Genomic DNA, 16,436 nt, shown 5'->3' with positions numbered 1-16,436 from the left:
CTCCTTCTCTCCCTCCCCCTCTTTATTTATATTTTTTTTTTTTTATATTTTTTTTTTTTTTTTTTTTTTTTTTTTTTTTTTTTTTTTACATATTTTCTTACACAACTGCCTCTCTGTGAATCCTTTGATCACTGTGGTGCCAATAGTCTCATTAATTTCCTAATGCTTTTATCACATATTTTTTAACACACAAAAACCTGTGAAACTCAGTTGTGTGTAGCTCATTGTTTTTTGAAGCGACTTGAAAAATCTTTTGACGTTAAAGCGTTTCTCCATCTTTTCACCCATTTTCATCCCGTATCACTCAGGTCCATCTCATGCTCTGTGGACAGGAAGGGAGTTTGTCCTGTCATTTATGGAGAATTATGTAAAAGGCTATGACAGTCCTCGTTTTCAGCTGTACATTACAGCTGTTCAAGCCAACACCAAAGTGACCGTGCAGGTGCCTCTCTTGAAGTTCAAAGAGGAAAAGACCCTTAAAGCCGGGGAAAGGGTCACTGTCAGTGTCCCTACAGGTGTTGAGATGTACAACAGTGAAAAGTCCTACAAAACTGTTCAGGTTGAGGCGTCGGCAGATGTGTCTGTAACCTCCTTCAACTGTAAGCACTACACAGCTGACACCTCTGTCATATATCCAACCACTGCGTGGGGGAAAGAATATTTCATCCTCACTCCTCCCAAAGGGTCCCACAGCACTAGCAAAGAGTTTGCTGTGACAAACGGCAAAGACAAAAACCGGGTGGAGATATTCCCTGAAGCGTCAATCACCTTTCAGGGGCATGTCTTCAAAAAGGGCGAGAAGTTGGTTATAGATCTTGAGCCGTATGAGAGTGTTCAGCTTCAGAGCAAATATGACCTGTCTGGTAGTCAGGTTTCTTCCCAGCATCCTGTTGCCGTGTTCTCGGGACACACTTGCTACCTTCATTTCTCTAAATGCAACCACGTTTATGAGCAGCTTTTACCAGTGAGCAGTTGGGGAACCAGCTTCGTCTTGTCTTCTCTGAGCTTCCAGAAGAACTATGACTCTGTTTTTCTTCAGGCCTCCCAAGCCACCCAAGTCAGCATTAACGACGGTAAAGGCAAGAATGCCTTTAGTCTCTCCAGAGGCAAGACGAAGGAGATCAAATTAAAGTACCCTGAAACACTCTCCATTCAGTCTGATCATGGCATCCAGGTTCTGATGCTTTTTAACGGCAATACATATAGTTTTTTCCAAGTGTATGATCCATTTTTAATGACAATCCTGCCCGTAGACCGCTTCTGCTCTTCTTATTCATTAGAAGCTCTTGAAAGTTTTGACAACAAAGCCCTTATTGTGACAGAAACCAGTGCAACAGCCAGACTTCAATTGGACAACAAAAATCTACCACTAGACGTACAATGGAAAAAGGTTGCTGGGACAGATTTTTCGTGGGCAGAGATGTCCTACAAACAAATCTCTGGCAACAGTGTCCACACCGTGTCCAGCTCTGGTTCTAGCTTTGGGCTCTATAGCATTGGAGTCAGTCAAATGAATGGCTATGGTTCTGTTGGACACTGTATAGAGGAAGGGAATTCAGGTAAGTTGCACAAACTAAAGCTGACCAGAAATCCTTTTTTCTCAAACATATCATATAAGTAATTGTAAATTTTATTTTTTTCTGTAGGCTCTTTATCGTGCAGTAGCATTACTTGTAGTCCCAATGAGGTCTGTGAAATGAGTGGCGGGTTTCCATTGTGTGTGACTAAACCAGTGACACCACAGCATAGTACCTGCTGGGCCATGGGAGATCCTCACTATCGTACTTTTGATGGACGGCGTTTTGACTTTATGGGTACCTGCACATATGTCATTGCTAAAAACTGTGAAAGTAACAGCAAACTCCCAGCCTTTGAAGTCCTTGCCCAGAATGAGAACAGAGGAAGCCACAAAGTATCGTACGTTGGCCTGGTCATAGTTAAAGTCTATGATGTCACTATCGCAGTAGTTCGATCTGAAAAAGGTCGTGTTAGGGTAAGGGCTTTTTTTTTAATATTTTTTTTAATCCATATTATAATGTGTCAGCTGTGTTTTGTTAAATTCACATAATTTGTATTTTTTTCATTGTGCAGATTGACAACACTTTGTGGTCCTTGCCTATAGTCTTGAACAACGGCAAACTGAATCTGTTCCAATGTGGCCGCTCTGCAGTTATAGAGACTGACTTTGGCCTCTCTGTCCGTTATGACTGGGATCACAATCTTGTGGTCAATCTGTCCAGCAGCTTTGCTGGTAAAACCTGCGGACTCTGTGGTAATTTTAACGGCAGCCCCGCTGATGATTTCACCACCCCCTCTGGCGCTCAGGCAGGCGGGGCTGTGGCCTTTGGGAGCAGCTGGAAGGTTCCCGGATTGGAGCCTGATCCTAAGTGCTTAGATGATTGCATAGGTGGATGTGACACCTGCAGCAGTTCCTTGTTGAAGAAGTATGGGAGTGACTCATATTGTGGACTCATTGAAAAACAAAATGGTCCATTTAGCAAGTGTCATCCAGTCATAGACCCACAAGCTTACCTGGAAAATTGTAAATTTGATTTATGCATGGGAGGTGGCCTTCGTCAACTCCTTTGCAAAGCTCTTGAGGCCTACACCGAAGCCTGTCAGGATGCTGGAATCCAGGTTGAAGATTGGAGGAAGATGGCAAAATGCCGTAAGTGCTTTCATGCAAAGTAAACAACAAAGTTTATTTGGATATTCACAATCCATTATTTAACTTAATCTAATGATGTTTACTCTGCTGTTTCTCCACACAGCTGCCAAATGTCCAGCGAACAGTCACTATGAGATCTGTGGAAACGCCTGCCCAGCTACTTGTTCTGACCCAACTGCACCCTCTAAATGCAAACGTCCTTGTGTGGAGACCTGCACCTGTGATAATGGCTTTGTTCTAAGTGGAGACAAGTGTGTGCCTGCCGCTAAGTGTGGCTGCACCTATGAGGGTCACTACATTCCTGCTGGCGAAGCATTCTGGGCTGACCAGAAATGCAAGCGATGGTGTAAATGTGTTCCTGGAAGCAGGCTTGTAGAGTGCCAGGATAAGGGCTGTGGACCAGGGCAGCAATGCAATTTGGTGAATGGGATAAGAAGATGTCAAGCATTGTCCCATAGTACCTGCCATGCCACCGGTGATCCCCATTATTTGACCTTTGATAAGAAGCGGTTTGATTTTCAGGGCACATGTGTGTACCAACTGGCTGCACTGTGCTCAAAAGACCCAGAGTTGGTTCCCTTTGAAGTGCTGGTGCAAAATGATCACAGAGGCAGCAAGGTGGTTTCCTATACTAAGTTAGTACAGATCAATGTCTACTCTACCAGCATTGTCATAACAAATACACACAAAGACTTGATTTTGGTAAGATATATTAAAAATTATATGTGAGTTTTGATTCTACCTTGATTTTTTATTTTATTTTTTTTATTGCACAAGAGTACAACTAAGCTTTCTTTCTTTTAGGTAAATAACGAGCTAGTTAACCTTCCTATTAACATCAATGATGGGCAGATATCTGTGCATAAAAGTGGATGGTATGCTGTTGTCACCACTGATTTTGGCCTAAAAGTCACTTTTAACTGGCAAAGTGCTGCATTTGTGACGTTGCCGAGCAACTACATGGGAGCTGTGTGTGGTCTTTGTGGCAACTACAATGGCAAACCCGAAGATGATCTAACCCCTAAGGATGGCAACACACCTGTCAAGCCGGCAGACTTTGGAACAAGCTGGAGAGTGGCCGAAATCCCAGGCTGTGTCGAGGGCTGTAAAGGGGTATGTCCCACTTGTGACATTACAGACAAGATTCAGTATGAGAAGAAAGATTTTTGTGGGATAATCCGAGACCCTGATGGGCCGTTCCGAGAGTGTCATTCAAAGGTGGATCCAGCTGACTACTTTGAGGACTGTGTCTATGATGTGTGCCTGTATAAAGGCAGGAAGGACGTACTCTGTCAGGCTATTACATCATACACATCTGCCTGCCAAGAAGTGGGGGCTAAGGTTCACAGCTGGAGGACCAGTCAGTTCTGTGGTGAGAAATGCGTCAACAATAGAAATAACAATTGCATACTTTTCTGTGTACTTTTTTGCAATGACAACAGCAAATTATTTCTTTTTTTTTTTCCATCTGTGCTTTGCTTGCAGACGTGAAATGTCCCAAAAACAGCCACTATGAAATCTGTGCAACTGCGTGTCCTGCAACATGTGGCAGTCTTGCTCCTCCTCAGGGCTGTGAGGATGTCTGTGAGGAGGGTTGTGCCTGTGATGAAGATTACATCCTCAGTGGAAATCTCTGCGTCCCCTTCTCACAGTGTGGATGCGTCCACAACGACCGGTACTACAGAATAGGCGAGGTGTTTTACCCCAATGGGCAGTGTCAGCTCGAGTGCAAATGCACACAAGATGGCGAGGTAATGAATGACAGTAAATATCCTGTCCCTTGCAAAAATTTTCATATATACTTTTGTAACTGATTAAGAAGCACAAACTATATTATCAAGATAAAGTAAAAAGAAATCTTGAGTCAATAATTTGTAGAACCACGTTTTGCTGCAATTGCAGCTGCAAGTATTTTAGTGCATGGATCTACCAGCTTTACGCATCCAGAGATTCAAACTTGCAGTTCGTTCTCTAATGTTCTCTAGTAATCCACCGAGGCCTTCACTAAATATCTGGATTCATACTGAATTCATTGGAACATATAATTAAGAGACTTCTAAAGGCAAAATGAGTAGGGGTTTGAGAGTAAAAGGAGATGAATGCAATTGCACATTATACTTTTTTAAATGTTCCCTTCTGAAAAAACAGAAAAAGAAAAAGAAAATCTAAAACCACATGAAATCTTTACCAAGGCACAATTAATTAATTTACCTTGCTGGATCTGCAAACACTGTTTCATGTGTGTCTTTCACTCAGGTTGAGTGCAAAAACTTCTCATGTGGCCCTAACGAGAAGTGTATGATAGAGAATGGAGTTCAAAAATGTCACCCAGTCGGTAAGGGTGTTTGCCGAGCTTCTGGTGATCCCCACTACCTTTCATTTGATGGGAGGAAATTTGATTTCCAAGGCACCTGCACATATACGCTGTCTAAAAGTTGTGGCGTGGAGGGGACCCACCTCAAGGCCTTTTCAGTTCAGGTAGAGAATGTGCAGTGGGACCGAATGAGGGGAAAGAAAAAAGTTTCCGTCACCAGGCTGGTTGCAGTGGAGGTCTATGGCTTCACCCTCATAATGAGAAACAAAATGTTTGGAGTATTGGTAAGTAATGATTTTTTATTATTATTATTATTTGAATGTATATTTTTTTCTACAATGTAATATAAATCCTGTGTATTTCAGGTAAATGGAGAGTTTAACAACCTCCCTGTCAATCTTAACGATGGAGCAGTTAAAGTTTATAAGGAGGGCAGAAATTATGTCATTGCAACAGATTTTGAACTGGTGGTCACATATGATCTGGTCTACCATGTGACGGTCACAGTACCGGGTAATTACCGTGGCAAAGTCTGCGGGCTATGCGGCAACTTCAACGGAGACAAAAACGATGACTTCCAGATGGCCAACCATCAAGTCACCAACAACGTCAACGTGTTTGGAACATCATGGAAAATCACCATTCCCAATGTAGTGTGTGAAAATGGCTGTGAGGGGGATAAATGCCCAAACTGCGATGCAGCTCACAAAGCTGTGTTTTCAAAGCCTACTTACTGTGGTATCATTGCAGCAGCCAATGGACCTTTTGTAGCCTGCCACAGTAAAATTGACCCACAGCTGTACTTTGATGACTGTGTGTTTGATTTGTGTGCCTCCAACGGAGAAGGAAATGTGCTTTGTGACAGCGTAGCAGCCTATGCTTATAACTGTCACTTGGCAGGAGTGGATGTCAAAAACTGGAGAACTCCATCCTTCTGCCGTAGGTTTTCTTATTGTCATATTATTGCGTCCTACATAATTTTTTATTTATTTTTTTTATCACGTTTTTAATTTTAACTGTTTTTCTTCTTTAGCCATGAAATGCTTTTCCAACAGTCACTATGAACTGTGTGCTGAAACCTGCTCTACTTCCTGTCCTGGCCTCACGGAAATCGTCGAGTGCCCCACCGGCTGCACAGAAGGCTGTGAATGTGACACCGGCTTCCTCTTCAACGGACAGACGTGTGTCAACGAAACTGAATGTGGCTGCTATGAAAACGGAAAAACATACAAAGTACAGTTCAGCAACTCTTTCAGTAAACCTGCATAAGACTATAATTTATGAAAATTAGCCTACATGTGAGGTCCATTTGCTTCACACAAAGGAGCAGGATTTTAGCTATTTATATTAATATGTAATATGCAAAAAAAGTTATTTTTTATCTGAAACTTGTTTTAATTTGCCCTTGAAGGGATTTAAATCCATTATTTTCTTTTTTTTTATTTATCAGCCTGGTGAAATCATATATGAAGAGGACTGTAACACAAAGTGCACCTGTAATCCTGCAACAGGCCTTGTCTGTGAAAAATATTCATGTCCTAAAGACACTAAATGCATGGTCAAGAACGGAATCCGGGCATGCCACAACACAGGTAAGATGCAAACACTACAACATATTTACTGACATTACCTAATGTGGTGAAGTGGGAAATAAAGTAACAATAATGTTTCATTTTAAAAATATATTTTCTATTTATTGGTTATTACACATTTATTCAGACCCCTGGGATATTTTGTATGTTGACATATTACAACCAGAAATTTTTATGTATGTAGTGGAGACATTATGTGACAGACATAATTGTTGAGTTAATGGAAAATTATGTTTTAAAAATACTGGGCTCTCCAATCTAGCATTCTCACTATAGTGGCAATACGCAAGCCATTGTAATAAAAAATATTAAATAAAGAAAAGACGAAAAGAGAAAAATAGAGCTTAGTCTGCAGTTTGAAGGTGCTCTGATCCCATAGAACTAAAAGTGAACTGTCTAGTATACATTTAAAACATTGCATAATCTTAAACACACCATCCCCATGGTAAAACAAGATGATGACACTATTATGCTGTGGGGATGGTTTTCTTCTGCATCTCGAGGAAGGCTGGTAAGAGTTAATGGAAGTATTGATGGTGCTTAATGCAAGTCAGTCATGAAGTACAAACTGTCAGAGCCTGCAAAAAAGTTGAGAGTGCAGCGGAGATACAATTGAATGTTTAGACCAAAGCCTACATATGGGTTAGCTTAGTCTAGTAAAAGTCTAGACTTGAATCCAATGAAAAATGTTGTAAGATCTGAAAAATGATGTGTATAGGCAGTCTTTACCCAATCTGATTGAGCTTGAACCAAAGACGAAGTGATTGCTTTTCTTTCTAAATGCCCAAAGATGGTAGAGACATATCCTAAAAAATTTTTAGCATTGTAGGTGAAGGTTATGCCAACTTGTGGGACAAACTAGAACAGCAAGGTTGAGATCACAACGTAGCAAATATGTGAACAATTTCAAGGAGCATGAATACTTTTGAAAGCCACTGGAACTTAATCTCGATTGCCTCTTTCAGATCCCTGCAAAGATGCTAATTGTCGTGTCCAAGAATTATGTCGTGTTGAGAAGGGCGAGGCTCTCTGTGTCCCCAAGTTCACTGGCACCTGCTGGGCCTGGGGTGACCCGCACTACCACACCTTTGATGGGTACAACTTTGACTTCCAAGGAACCTGCAAATATGTTATCTCCAAAACCTGTGGGACCCTAGACGGTCTTGTTCCATTCTCTGTAAACGAAAGGAACGACAATCGAGGCAACACAGCGGTTTCTTATGTCAGGGAGGTCGATGTGCTTGTGTATGGGTATGCCATTACAATTCGAAAGAGCCAAGTTGGTCAAATTACGGTGAGATTTTAACCTCCTGACTGATTCACCTGCCTAGTTTCTCTGTGAGTGGTATGAGTATTATTCTGGTATTTGCTTTTCAGGTGGATGGTGAGCTGGTGAATCTTCCTGTTCAGCTGGGTGACGGTGAAGTGACTGTCTTTCAAAGAGGGAACACCGCTGAGCTACAGACAGATTTTGGTCTAGTTGTCACCTATGACTGGAACTGGCGCATTGTCATCAAGCTTCCCAGCAGCTACTACGGCAGTGTCTGTGGCCTGTGTGGCAACTTCAATGGCAACAGTGGAGATGAGCTCCAGAACCGTACTGGCCAAGCTGTCTCTTCAGTGATTGAGTGGGGAAAGAGTTGGCAAACGCCTGATCAGGACAAGGACAATCCCTGCTGGGATACATGTGAGAAAAACTGCCCTACCTGCGACGATAACGACAAGAAACTCTACCAGACTCAGGCTTTCTGTGGGGCCCTAACAGCACAGACAAATAATGTGTTCCAGAAATGTAAAGATAAGTTAGACCCTCAGGCCTTCATGAACAGCTGCGTGTATGACATGTGTTTAAATAAAGGAGACAAAAAGATGCTGTGCCAGGCACTAGAATCCTATAATCAACAGTGTCGAGAAGATGGAATAATAATCAAGAACTGGAGAAAGACGTTTGGCTGTCGTAAGTTTAAAAATTCTTCTGCTGAAGATCGTGGTTAACTATTTAGCATCTTCTCATCCTTCTTCCTGTCATTGGAACATTTTATTTACATCCAGCCATGAACTGTCAAAGGCACAGCCACTACGAAGAATGTGCCAGCCCCCGTCAGCCGTCCTGCCCGTTCCCCGAGGAAAAGCAGATGTGCAGCGGCACGTGTGTGGAGGCCTGTGTGTGTGACACGGGTTATGTCCTCAGCGCTGGTGTGTGTGTGCCTGCCAAAACATGCGGATGCTCATATCAGGGCCGCTACTTCAAGCCGGGCCAGCAGTTCTGGGCTGATGAGACTTGCGGTCGCCTGTGTACGTGTGACACAACTCTGGGCATGGTGACGTGCAGTGACGCCTCCTGCTCTTCCAATGAGAAATGCACCGTAATCGATGGAGAGCGTGCCTGCAGGCCCGTCAGCTACGGCCAGTGTACAGCCTCGGGTGACCCGCACTATCGTACCTTTGATGGTCGCAAGTACGACTTCCAGGGCACGTGCGAGTACCAGATGGCTGGACTGTGCTCCCAGCACGCCGGGCTGGTGCCCTTTAATGTGACTGTGCAGAATGACAACCGGGGAAGCAAGGCAGTGTCCTACACCAAGACTGTCAAGATTTCCATTCATGGCGCCACAGTCATCATCAGCAAAGAGTACCCCTACAAGGTCTTGGTGAGTATTGATGAAGCGGTATGAATAATAAAGCATGTGGATGTTGTATTAATAGCAATAGGAGTAATCTGCTTTTCTGCACATTTGTGGAGGGATAAGAATTAGGACACAGCTTTGCAGTCGTTTCACTGAAAATAAAAACCCATCTGATTCGAATGAGTGGATGATAATTTCCTTTGTATCTGTGCTAATTTCCTCATCCCTCATGCTCTACTGTATATATATTTAATCACATATTAAAAATTTAATCCAGACAGTCTTAATTAAACTAAGATTTAACTGCACATTAGAATAGATCAGCGAGGTGTGCAGAATTATTAAATGTATAATCTCCTAAAAATACCCCCCACCCCCATTCTCTGCTCTTCAGCTGAATGGGCAGCTTGCTTCGCTGCCTCTGGATTACAATAATGAGCTGACTGTGTTTCAAAGTGGCCGTACAGCCGTATTGGAGACAGTGGCTGGTATCACCGTGAGCTTTGACTGGAGAAGCACGGTGACCATCTCTCTGCCCAGCACCTACCAGGGCGTGGTTTGCGGTCTGTGTGGCAACTACAACGGCAAGGCTCAGGACGACCTGGCCATGCCTAGTGGACAGACCGCCCCTGATGGGACCAGGCTCGGGGAGAGCTGGCAGGTGGGCCTCACACCTGGCTGCTCATCTGTCTGCCAAGGGCCGTGGTGCCAGGCCTGCTCAGACTCACAGAAGAAAGTCTATGAAGCTGCCGAGTACTGTGGTATCATTGCTGATAAAGCAGGGCCCTTCAGAGAGTGTCACAGTCATGTGGACCCCACTCCTTACATGGAGGACTGTGTTTATGATGTTTGTCAGTACCATGGTCATCAAGGCTCAGTTTGTGATGCAGTGGAGGTGTATGTGTCTGAGTGTCAGAGCAGAGGAATCACAATCCACTCCTGGAGAACAAATAAGTTCTGCCGTAAGTTTGACGTTAACGTTTTTTCTTCTTCTATATTAGGGTATATATATATATTTTTTTGTACAACATTTCCTGTCCACTTGCGTAGAGGCTTGTAGCTCACCATGATTAAATTAATTTCCGAGACTAAAATTGAGAAATATTTGAAATAGCCTGGGAGAACGCAAGTTAGCGCAAGGTAGCCAAAACAGTGGACAAGGTTACTGTGTTTTACATGCGTTTCATACTTTCAAGAGTTTTACATACAATATGAAACATGCACTTTAAGCATTGTTTCAAGTATGTATGTCACTTTTATTCTGGGTGTTTTTCTTCTGTCCTGCAGCAATGAAGTGCCCTGCTAACAGCCATTACACCCTCTGTGCCACGGGTTGCCCAACCACCTGTGCTAGCTTAACCTCTTTCGCCACCTGCCACAGGCGCTGTGCAGAAGCCTGTGAGTGTGACCAAGGCTATCTGCTAAGCGGGGAGACTTGTGTGGCAGTGGGAGAGTGTGGATGCTCTTATGGTGGTCAGTACTACAAGAAAGGCGAGGCGTTTTACCCTGAAGACAAGTGCATGGAGAAGTGCACCTGTGGAGAGAATGGGGCTGTAACCTGCCAGGAGGAGAAGTGCCGTAAAGGAGAAGTCTGTAAGCTCCTAAACGGTGTGAAAGGATGCCATCCCGAGGGTGAAGCAAAGTGTGTAGCTTCCGGTGACCCTCATTACACTTCCTTTGATGGTCGGAGGTTTGACTTCCAGGGTACCTGCATCTATGTGCTGGCGAAAGTTTGCGATGATGACAAAGGTCAGCTCACACCATTCACTGTCACCCAGGGCAACGAGAAGTATGGAAATGGAAAAGTGGCTGTAACCAATTCAGTTGCAGTGACAGTCTATGGTTATGTGATATACATTCAGCAGCGCCTGCCATGGAAAGTCATTGTGAGTTTGAGCATTTTATCCGGTTTGCATTTGTTTGCACTTGCTACAAAGTTTGTTAAAGATACTTTTTCTCTGGTTTTATTAAACTCTGTCCACATTTTCTCTGAGATTCCAAGGGAAAGTGTTGCAATGTTGATGAAAAAATATAACTTTAATGATACCAAAACTCAGAAGAAAAAAGTTCAGGAGCATCTCTTTTGCCCAAAATATACTTGGGCAAAAGAGTCAATTTTAAATTAATTTCATAAACAATATTTAAAATACAAACACGTTATTGTGATGTCCTGTACATAAAAACAGAGTAAATGTTCAAAAATCTTTCTTTTTGTTAAGCTTTATTTTTTTTCATTTTTATTTTTTTTAGTTTGCTTTTGGACAGGATTTTCAAGTGTAGCAGAAAACTTATCTTCTAAAAATATAAAATGTTTATGAGGACAGGACTTTAGCCTTTTCAGCACAGTCTTCACAGTGATCACAATGTTTTTTTCTAACTTGTGTGTACAGGTGAATGACGAATTGCTTAACCTGCCTCTCTCACTGGAAGAAGGCAGCCTGACGGTCACTCAGGAAGGTCGCAATATAGTGATCCGAACAGCGTTTGGGCTCAAAGTCCTCTATGACACCGTGTACTATGTTGAGGTGGTCGTTCCCTCTACATACCAGGGTAGGATGTGTGGTCTGTGCGGCAACTACAACAACAAAGGTGGTGATGATTTTATGCTTCCTGGTGGGAAACAAACCAGTGACGTCACTGCCTTTGGGGAGGCGTGGGCGGTGGACCTTCCTGGATACATCTGCGGCGGCTGTGGAGGCCAATGTCCTTCGTGTGAACCAGCGAAGGCTGCTTTGTATGGAAAACCAGACTCCTGCGGCATCATCAGTGCACCTAATGGGCCTTTCAAAGCCTGCCACAGCAAAGTCGATCCTGCCTCATATGTGTCTAATTGTGTGTTCGATGTCTGTGCAACTGATGGCAACAAGGATACGCTGTGCGACGGCATACAGGCCTACGCACTGGCCTGCCAGGGTGCAGGAATTCAAATCCAGCCATGGAGAAGCTCCTCCTTCTGCCGTAGGTCACACAGCAACATTTTACCTGCCTGTCCGAGCTACCTACAATTTGTTATTAAAAGGCACATTTTGTTTTCTTGCAGCTGTCTCCTGCCCTCCACACAGTCACTACGAAGTGTGTGCAGACACCTGCAAAGGGACATGCGCCAGCTTCCTTCAGCAAGTCACCTGCTCTGAAAGCTGCTTTGAAGGATGCCAGTGTGATGCGGGCTTTGTTTCTGATGGCGTTCAATGTGTTCCACTTGAAAACTGTGGGTGTGTGCACAACAACAAGTACCTGATGGTAAACTTTGAGAGAGACTTAACATCTGCTAAATCTGGCGGACAAGAAATTACTCGTACATTTTATTTTTGTGCCAAAGCTCACCGTGGAATTGGGATTTTACTATCCCTAAACTGTGTTTCAGGTGGGTCAAACTGTAGTGGACAAAGACTGCAGCTCCAAATGTGAGTGCCAGGCCTCTGGGAAGGTTGCATGTGAAAAGCTGCTCTGCACCAGTGGAGAGGTCTGCGACGTGAGAGACGGGGTCAGAGGTTGTCATGTCATACAGGGCCACTGCAACATCAGTCCGGCTGGAGAGCTGAGCTCCTTTGATGGCATGTCTGGAAAAATAGTAGCACAAGGGGCTTTTGACTTGGCATCTCTTTGCAACGAGACCAGTAATCGATGGTTCCGTGTGGTTGTGGATGTGAGGCTTTGCAGAAAGAATGCGCCTCTCGCTGTTGCCACTTTGTATGTGTTTTTTAAAGACACTACTGTGGTAGTGAACAATGAGCATGTAACCTGGGTGAGGAGTTTAAACCATGAACCTTTTAAAGCAGAAACAATTTTGAGGATCTTTCTTTTAGTTTTTTTTTTTTTTTTACATCTTTTCCTCTTATTTTTTCCTATTCATTATATTCTCCAGGTAAATGGCCGAAAGGTGTCCCTGCCCAGCAAAGTGACAAATGAGTTGTCAGTCCAAATCTCAAACAGGAGTGTGGTTATTAAGGGGCCCTCAGGCGTGCAGGTCATCTATTCTATGTCACAGAAGGTCACTGTCACTGTTGATGGTAACCTGTCCGGCGAAATTTGTGGTGCCTGCGGCAACTACAACAATAACTCCAAAGATGACATGAAGACAGCAGATGGGAAAATTACAAGTGATTTCTCAGCTGTGATTGGCTCTTGGAGTGCTGACGACTTCTCTAGGTGGTGAGTATTTTAAACATTCTGCAACATTTTTGTGGCAAAAATTTTGTAATATCTGCAGTCCTTTCAGACAGCGCCTTGCAAAAAGGTATTTTTTACTCTTGCCACTGCTATTTCATTGGGATTTCATGAGATGAAACAGCACAAGTGAATGCAGAATTTCAAAGCATAACTGAAAAGCGGGTAAAGATATTCTTCAACTGCTGTGAAAAGCAATGCTTCAACGTATTTGGAAGGGTTACAAAAAACAAATGCAACTCACACTTTTCAGTTTTTTTATTTGTATGTCCACTTCGTAATGTTAGTCCATCAATAAAATCCCTAAATAACACACTGAGAACTTGAGGCTGTCACATGAGAAAATCCAAAAGGAAAAAGTTCAAGGAGGAAATACATTTACAAGTCGCAACATGTTGCATGTTTACATCACAGTGCTTCTCATGCCGGCTCTTGTGTTTTGAACAAAAATAACTTCACCTTCTCGTTCATTGTCTTTAACCTCTTTAGTTAAGGCGTGCGATGCAATTTTTCCGCTCTATTATCCAAACTTTCAACTTAATTTGACCGGTGAAATAATCAAGCAGAGATCGGCGAGAGAAGGGGACGATGCTACAACTATTCAACCGCTTACTCTCTTAACAGCATGAACTAAACAAGGACTCCACAGAGCCCCTTTTAAAGGAATGAGTGTGTGGTTTTTAATTGCATTTGGCTCAATTTAATTAAGAAATGCTAGAGAATCCCCTATGGTAATTACTGATTAAAAAGCAGGTGAGGCTGACAGGCATAGCCATCAAAAGCTACCAAGCTTGCAATCCAATCTCTGCTTGTCATCCAAGGACACTTAAGACTCATCTGGGTGCAATATTAATTTGAGAACTTGTCTTTAGTTTAGTGTCCTAGCCTCAAGTTAGACCATCGGAGTCCCCCCCCCCCCACTTCCTCTTCTTTAGTTATTTCACCTTGAGAAACACAAGAAAATAACCCTAAGTAGTAGCACTTGCTCTTACATATGTGCACGGGAGAATTGAATTCTCAGAAGAACTGCTTGTAGTCTCTGCTGTGCTTGAGTGGAAATAAATTCCCTTCCTCCAATGCCACTTTGACTGCAATTTTCTTTTCTGCTGCAGTGGCCTGTAGAGAAGCTGCTTCTGTGTTGATAGAGGCCACTGGTACACAGGTAAATTATGAACCCATTTCCTGTGGAAAAATGTGAATGAATAAAACAGTTGTACAGTGTGACGTATATGCGTGTGTTTTTTCTCTCTTATACAGGAAGAAGAGAGGTTTCTTTGTTTGCAGCCCTGATTGCCATACTTCACCGCTTCCTCCTGATTGTCATTGCAGTTTGTGTTGTTTCCTGGGGATTTGGTTCTCTATTGTTCTCTTTGCTGTTATTGAACCAAATGGCTTACTCTTGTCCAACATCTCCATCTAGTGGAAGGGAAAAAAAAAAGAAACACTACACCTGATTTGGTATACTTCCCCCAATCTTTTGCAAATGTGTATTCCTACCTGATCACTGAATAAATATACACCTGATTACAGTTTGTACGCAAGTTATTTGTTTGATGTATTTAAAACATGCCGTATACAAACACAGAGATGACATTGTGCTTTGTAAAAGTAATCACATCCTTTAACCCTTTTCAGATTTTGTCACGTTAAATCCATGACTAGCAAATTAATAGTGAACATATGAAATGGGAAGAAAATGAGAGAAGCTGGAAACTTTGGTCTGCATTTGAAATCAATTCATTTACTCTTATACTCCTAAAATATTATAAAGACATAACCAATTGGCTTAAGAAATTACTTGATTAGTAATTGCCAACTCTTCATATCACCCCGAACACACCATTCACATGATGACAGCAACATCATTTCCTAAACATGATTTCCTAAACATGACTGGAGAGGATGACATTAAACACAGGGAAACATGTTATTGGCTATTGGCTGCAAAACGACTCAACCAGGGCAATGGTTCATCCTCCATCAGGACAAACGTCTTAAGCAAACATCCACGAGTACAGCTGAACAATTTTGGTGAAATCATTTTCATGTGTATGAACTGCCCAGTCAAAAGTCCAGACCTAAATCCAACTGTGAGTAAGACTTGAAAATGTTTGCTCTTAGAAGCTCTGCAGACCAGTTGACTGGTTTTGAGCTATTTTGTACAGGAGACAGAAGTGTAGGTTGGTCCCCCAAAATACTTGCAGCTGTGGTTGCAGCCACACACAAACACAACCCCCACCACTTCCTGTAAAATCCTGGATTACTAACATACTCTGTCTCCATGGTTCCTGATCACAACATCAAATTCTATCATAGAGGAAACTTTGGGAACAATGGTGAGAGCAGTGTATTTCTATGATGTGTTGACACAGAGGAAGAGCAAAGAAATTCACTTATTTATTTGTGCATATATCTGAGAAAACATTTATGATTTTCCTACTCCTAAAGCACAACAGTGTTGCTCTGTCAAATAAAATCCAATTTCACTTTCCTACAGTGTTAGCGTTCTGTCACCACGCATAGTGTTTGGCGTTGCCTAATTTATAGAGTAACATCTGTGGTGTTTGGGTAGGAATTGACCCCTTGATTTCTTCAAGAGAAAAACAACAAGATATTTTTTTTTATTTGTGTAGTGTAATAATACAAATACAAAATGAAGGACATATTAGTACCCAAAGTGGCCTTAGACTGAACATCTATGGAAGAAGCTGCACCCATCTGTCCCAAACATCCCTTAAGGGAGCAAACTTGTCAGACTTTATTTGAGTGTCTGTTTTCAAATCGGAGGGTTCTTGAGATCATTCAAATGGTCTAAAGTGACATTGCTACTCTGAAAATATTTCTACCAGATGATGTGTCCCAGAGGTATTCAGTGGTCTCGATGCTGGATCTGTGTAATCCAGCAAGAAGAAGAACACCAGTATACAGATTCAGGTATTCCTCGTCAAAATCGATCCTTTTGACTTTTTGTCCTTCAAGGTTTGTTATTGCGATTCTAACCTTTTCAGTGGCATTGGCATGACCAAAAAGCATGTCTTGATTTCACAATTCTTCTCACAATGAATCTT

At 42.6% G+C, this 16,436-nt stretch overlaps 1 protein-coding gene across 1 annotated transcript in view; it reads left to right on the top strand.

Moving 5' to 3' along the window:
• Positions 1 to 14,897, top strand: part of fcgbp (Fc gamma binding protein) — an 18,554-nt gene extending 3,657 nt beyond the window's left edge. The window contains exons 3-23 of the mRNA XM_015029842.1: positions 309 to 1,559; positions 1,647 to 1,993; positions 2,092 to 2,668; positions 2,772 to 3,370; positions 3,473 to 4,040; positions 4,154 to 4,419; positions 4,925 to 5,266; positions 5,348 to 5,921; positions 6,016 to 6,215; positions 6,433 to 6,574; positions 7,540 to 7,868; positions 7,952 to 8,531; positions 8,627 to 9,225; positions 9,596 to 10,163; positions 10,489 to 11,087; positions 11,592 to 12,159; positions 12,242 to 12,441; positions 12,566 to 12,946; positions 13,067 to 13,353; positions 14,481 to 14,530; positions 14,626 to 14,897. Coding sequence (XP_014885328.1) covers positions 309 to 1,559; positions 1,647 to 1,993; positions 2,092 to 2,668; positions 2,772 to 3,370; positions 3,473 to 4,040; positions 4,154 to 4,419; positions 4,925 to 5,266; positions 5,348 to 5,921; positions 6,016 to 6,215; positions 6,433 to 6,574; positions 7,540 to 7,868; positions 7,952 to 8,531; positions 8,627 to 9,225; positions 9,596 to 10,163; positions 10,489 to 11,087; positions 11,592 to 12,159; positions 12,242 to 12,441; positions 12,566 to 12,946; positions 13,067 to 13,353; positions 14,481 to 14,490 — 8,987 coding nt within the window. The 3' untranslated portion in view covers positions 14,491 to 14,530; positions 14,626 to 14,897. The remainder of the gene's footprint in view (positions 1 to 308; positions 1,560 to 1,646; positions 1,994 to 2,091; positions 2,669 to 2,771; positions 3,371 to 3,472; positions 4,041 to 4,153; positions 4,420 to 4,924; positions 5,267 to 5,347; positions 5,922 to 6,015; positions 6,216 to 6,432; positions 6,575 to 7,539; positions 7,869 to 7,951; positions 8,532 to 8,626; positions 9,226 to 9,595; positions 10,164 to 10,488; positions 11,088 to 11,591; positions 12,160 to 12,241; positions 12,442 to 12,565; positions 12,947 to 13,066; positions 13,354 to 14,480; positions 14,531 to 14,625) is intronic.
• The last annotated feature ends 1,539 nt before the right edge of the window (positions 14,898 to 16,436 follow it).

This window comes from Poecilia latipinna, unplaced genomic scaffold (genome assembly GCF_001443285.1).
Source record: "Poecilia latipinna isolate Pla-1442-1.1 unplaced genomic scaffold, P_latipinna-1.0 Scaffold165, whole genome shotgun sequence".
Lineage (NCBI taxonomy): Eukaryota > Metazoa > Chordata > Actinopteri > Cyprinodontiformes > Poeciliidae > Poecilia > Poecilia latipinna.
Note: the sequence above shows the minus strand (reverse complement) of the source record. Positions and strands in the feature narration are given on the sequence as shown.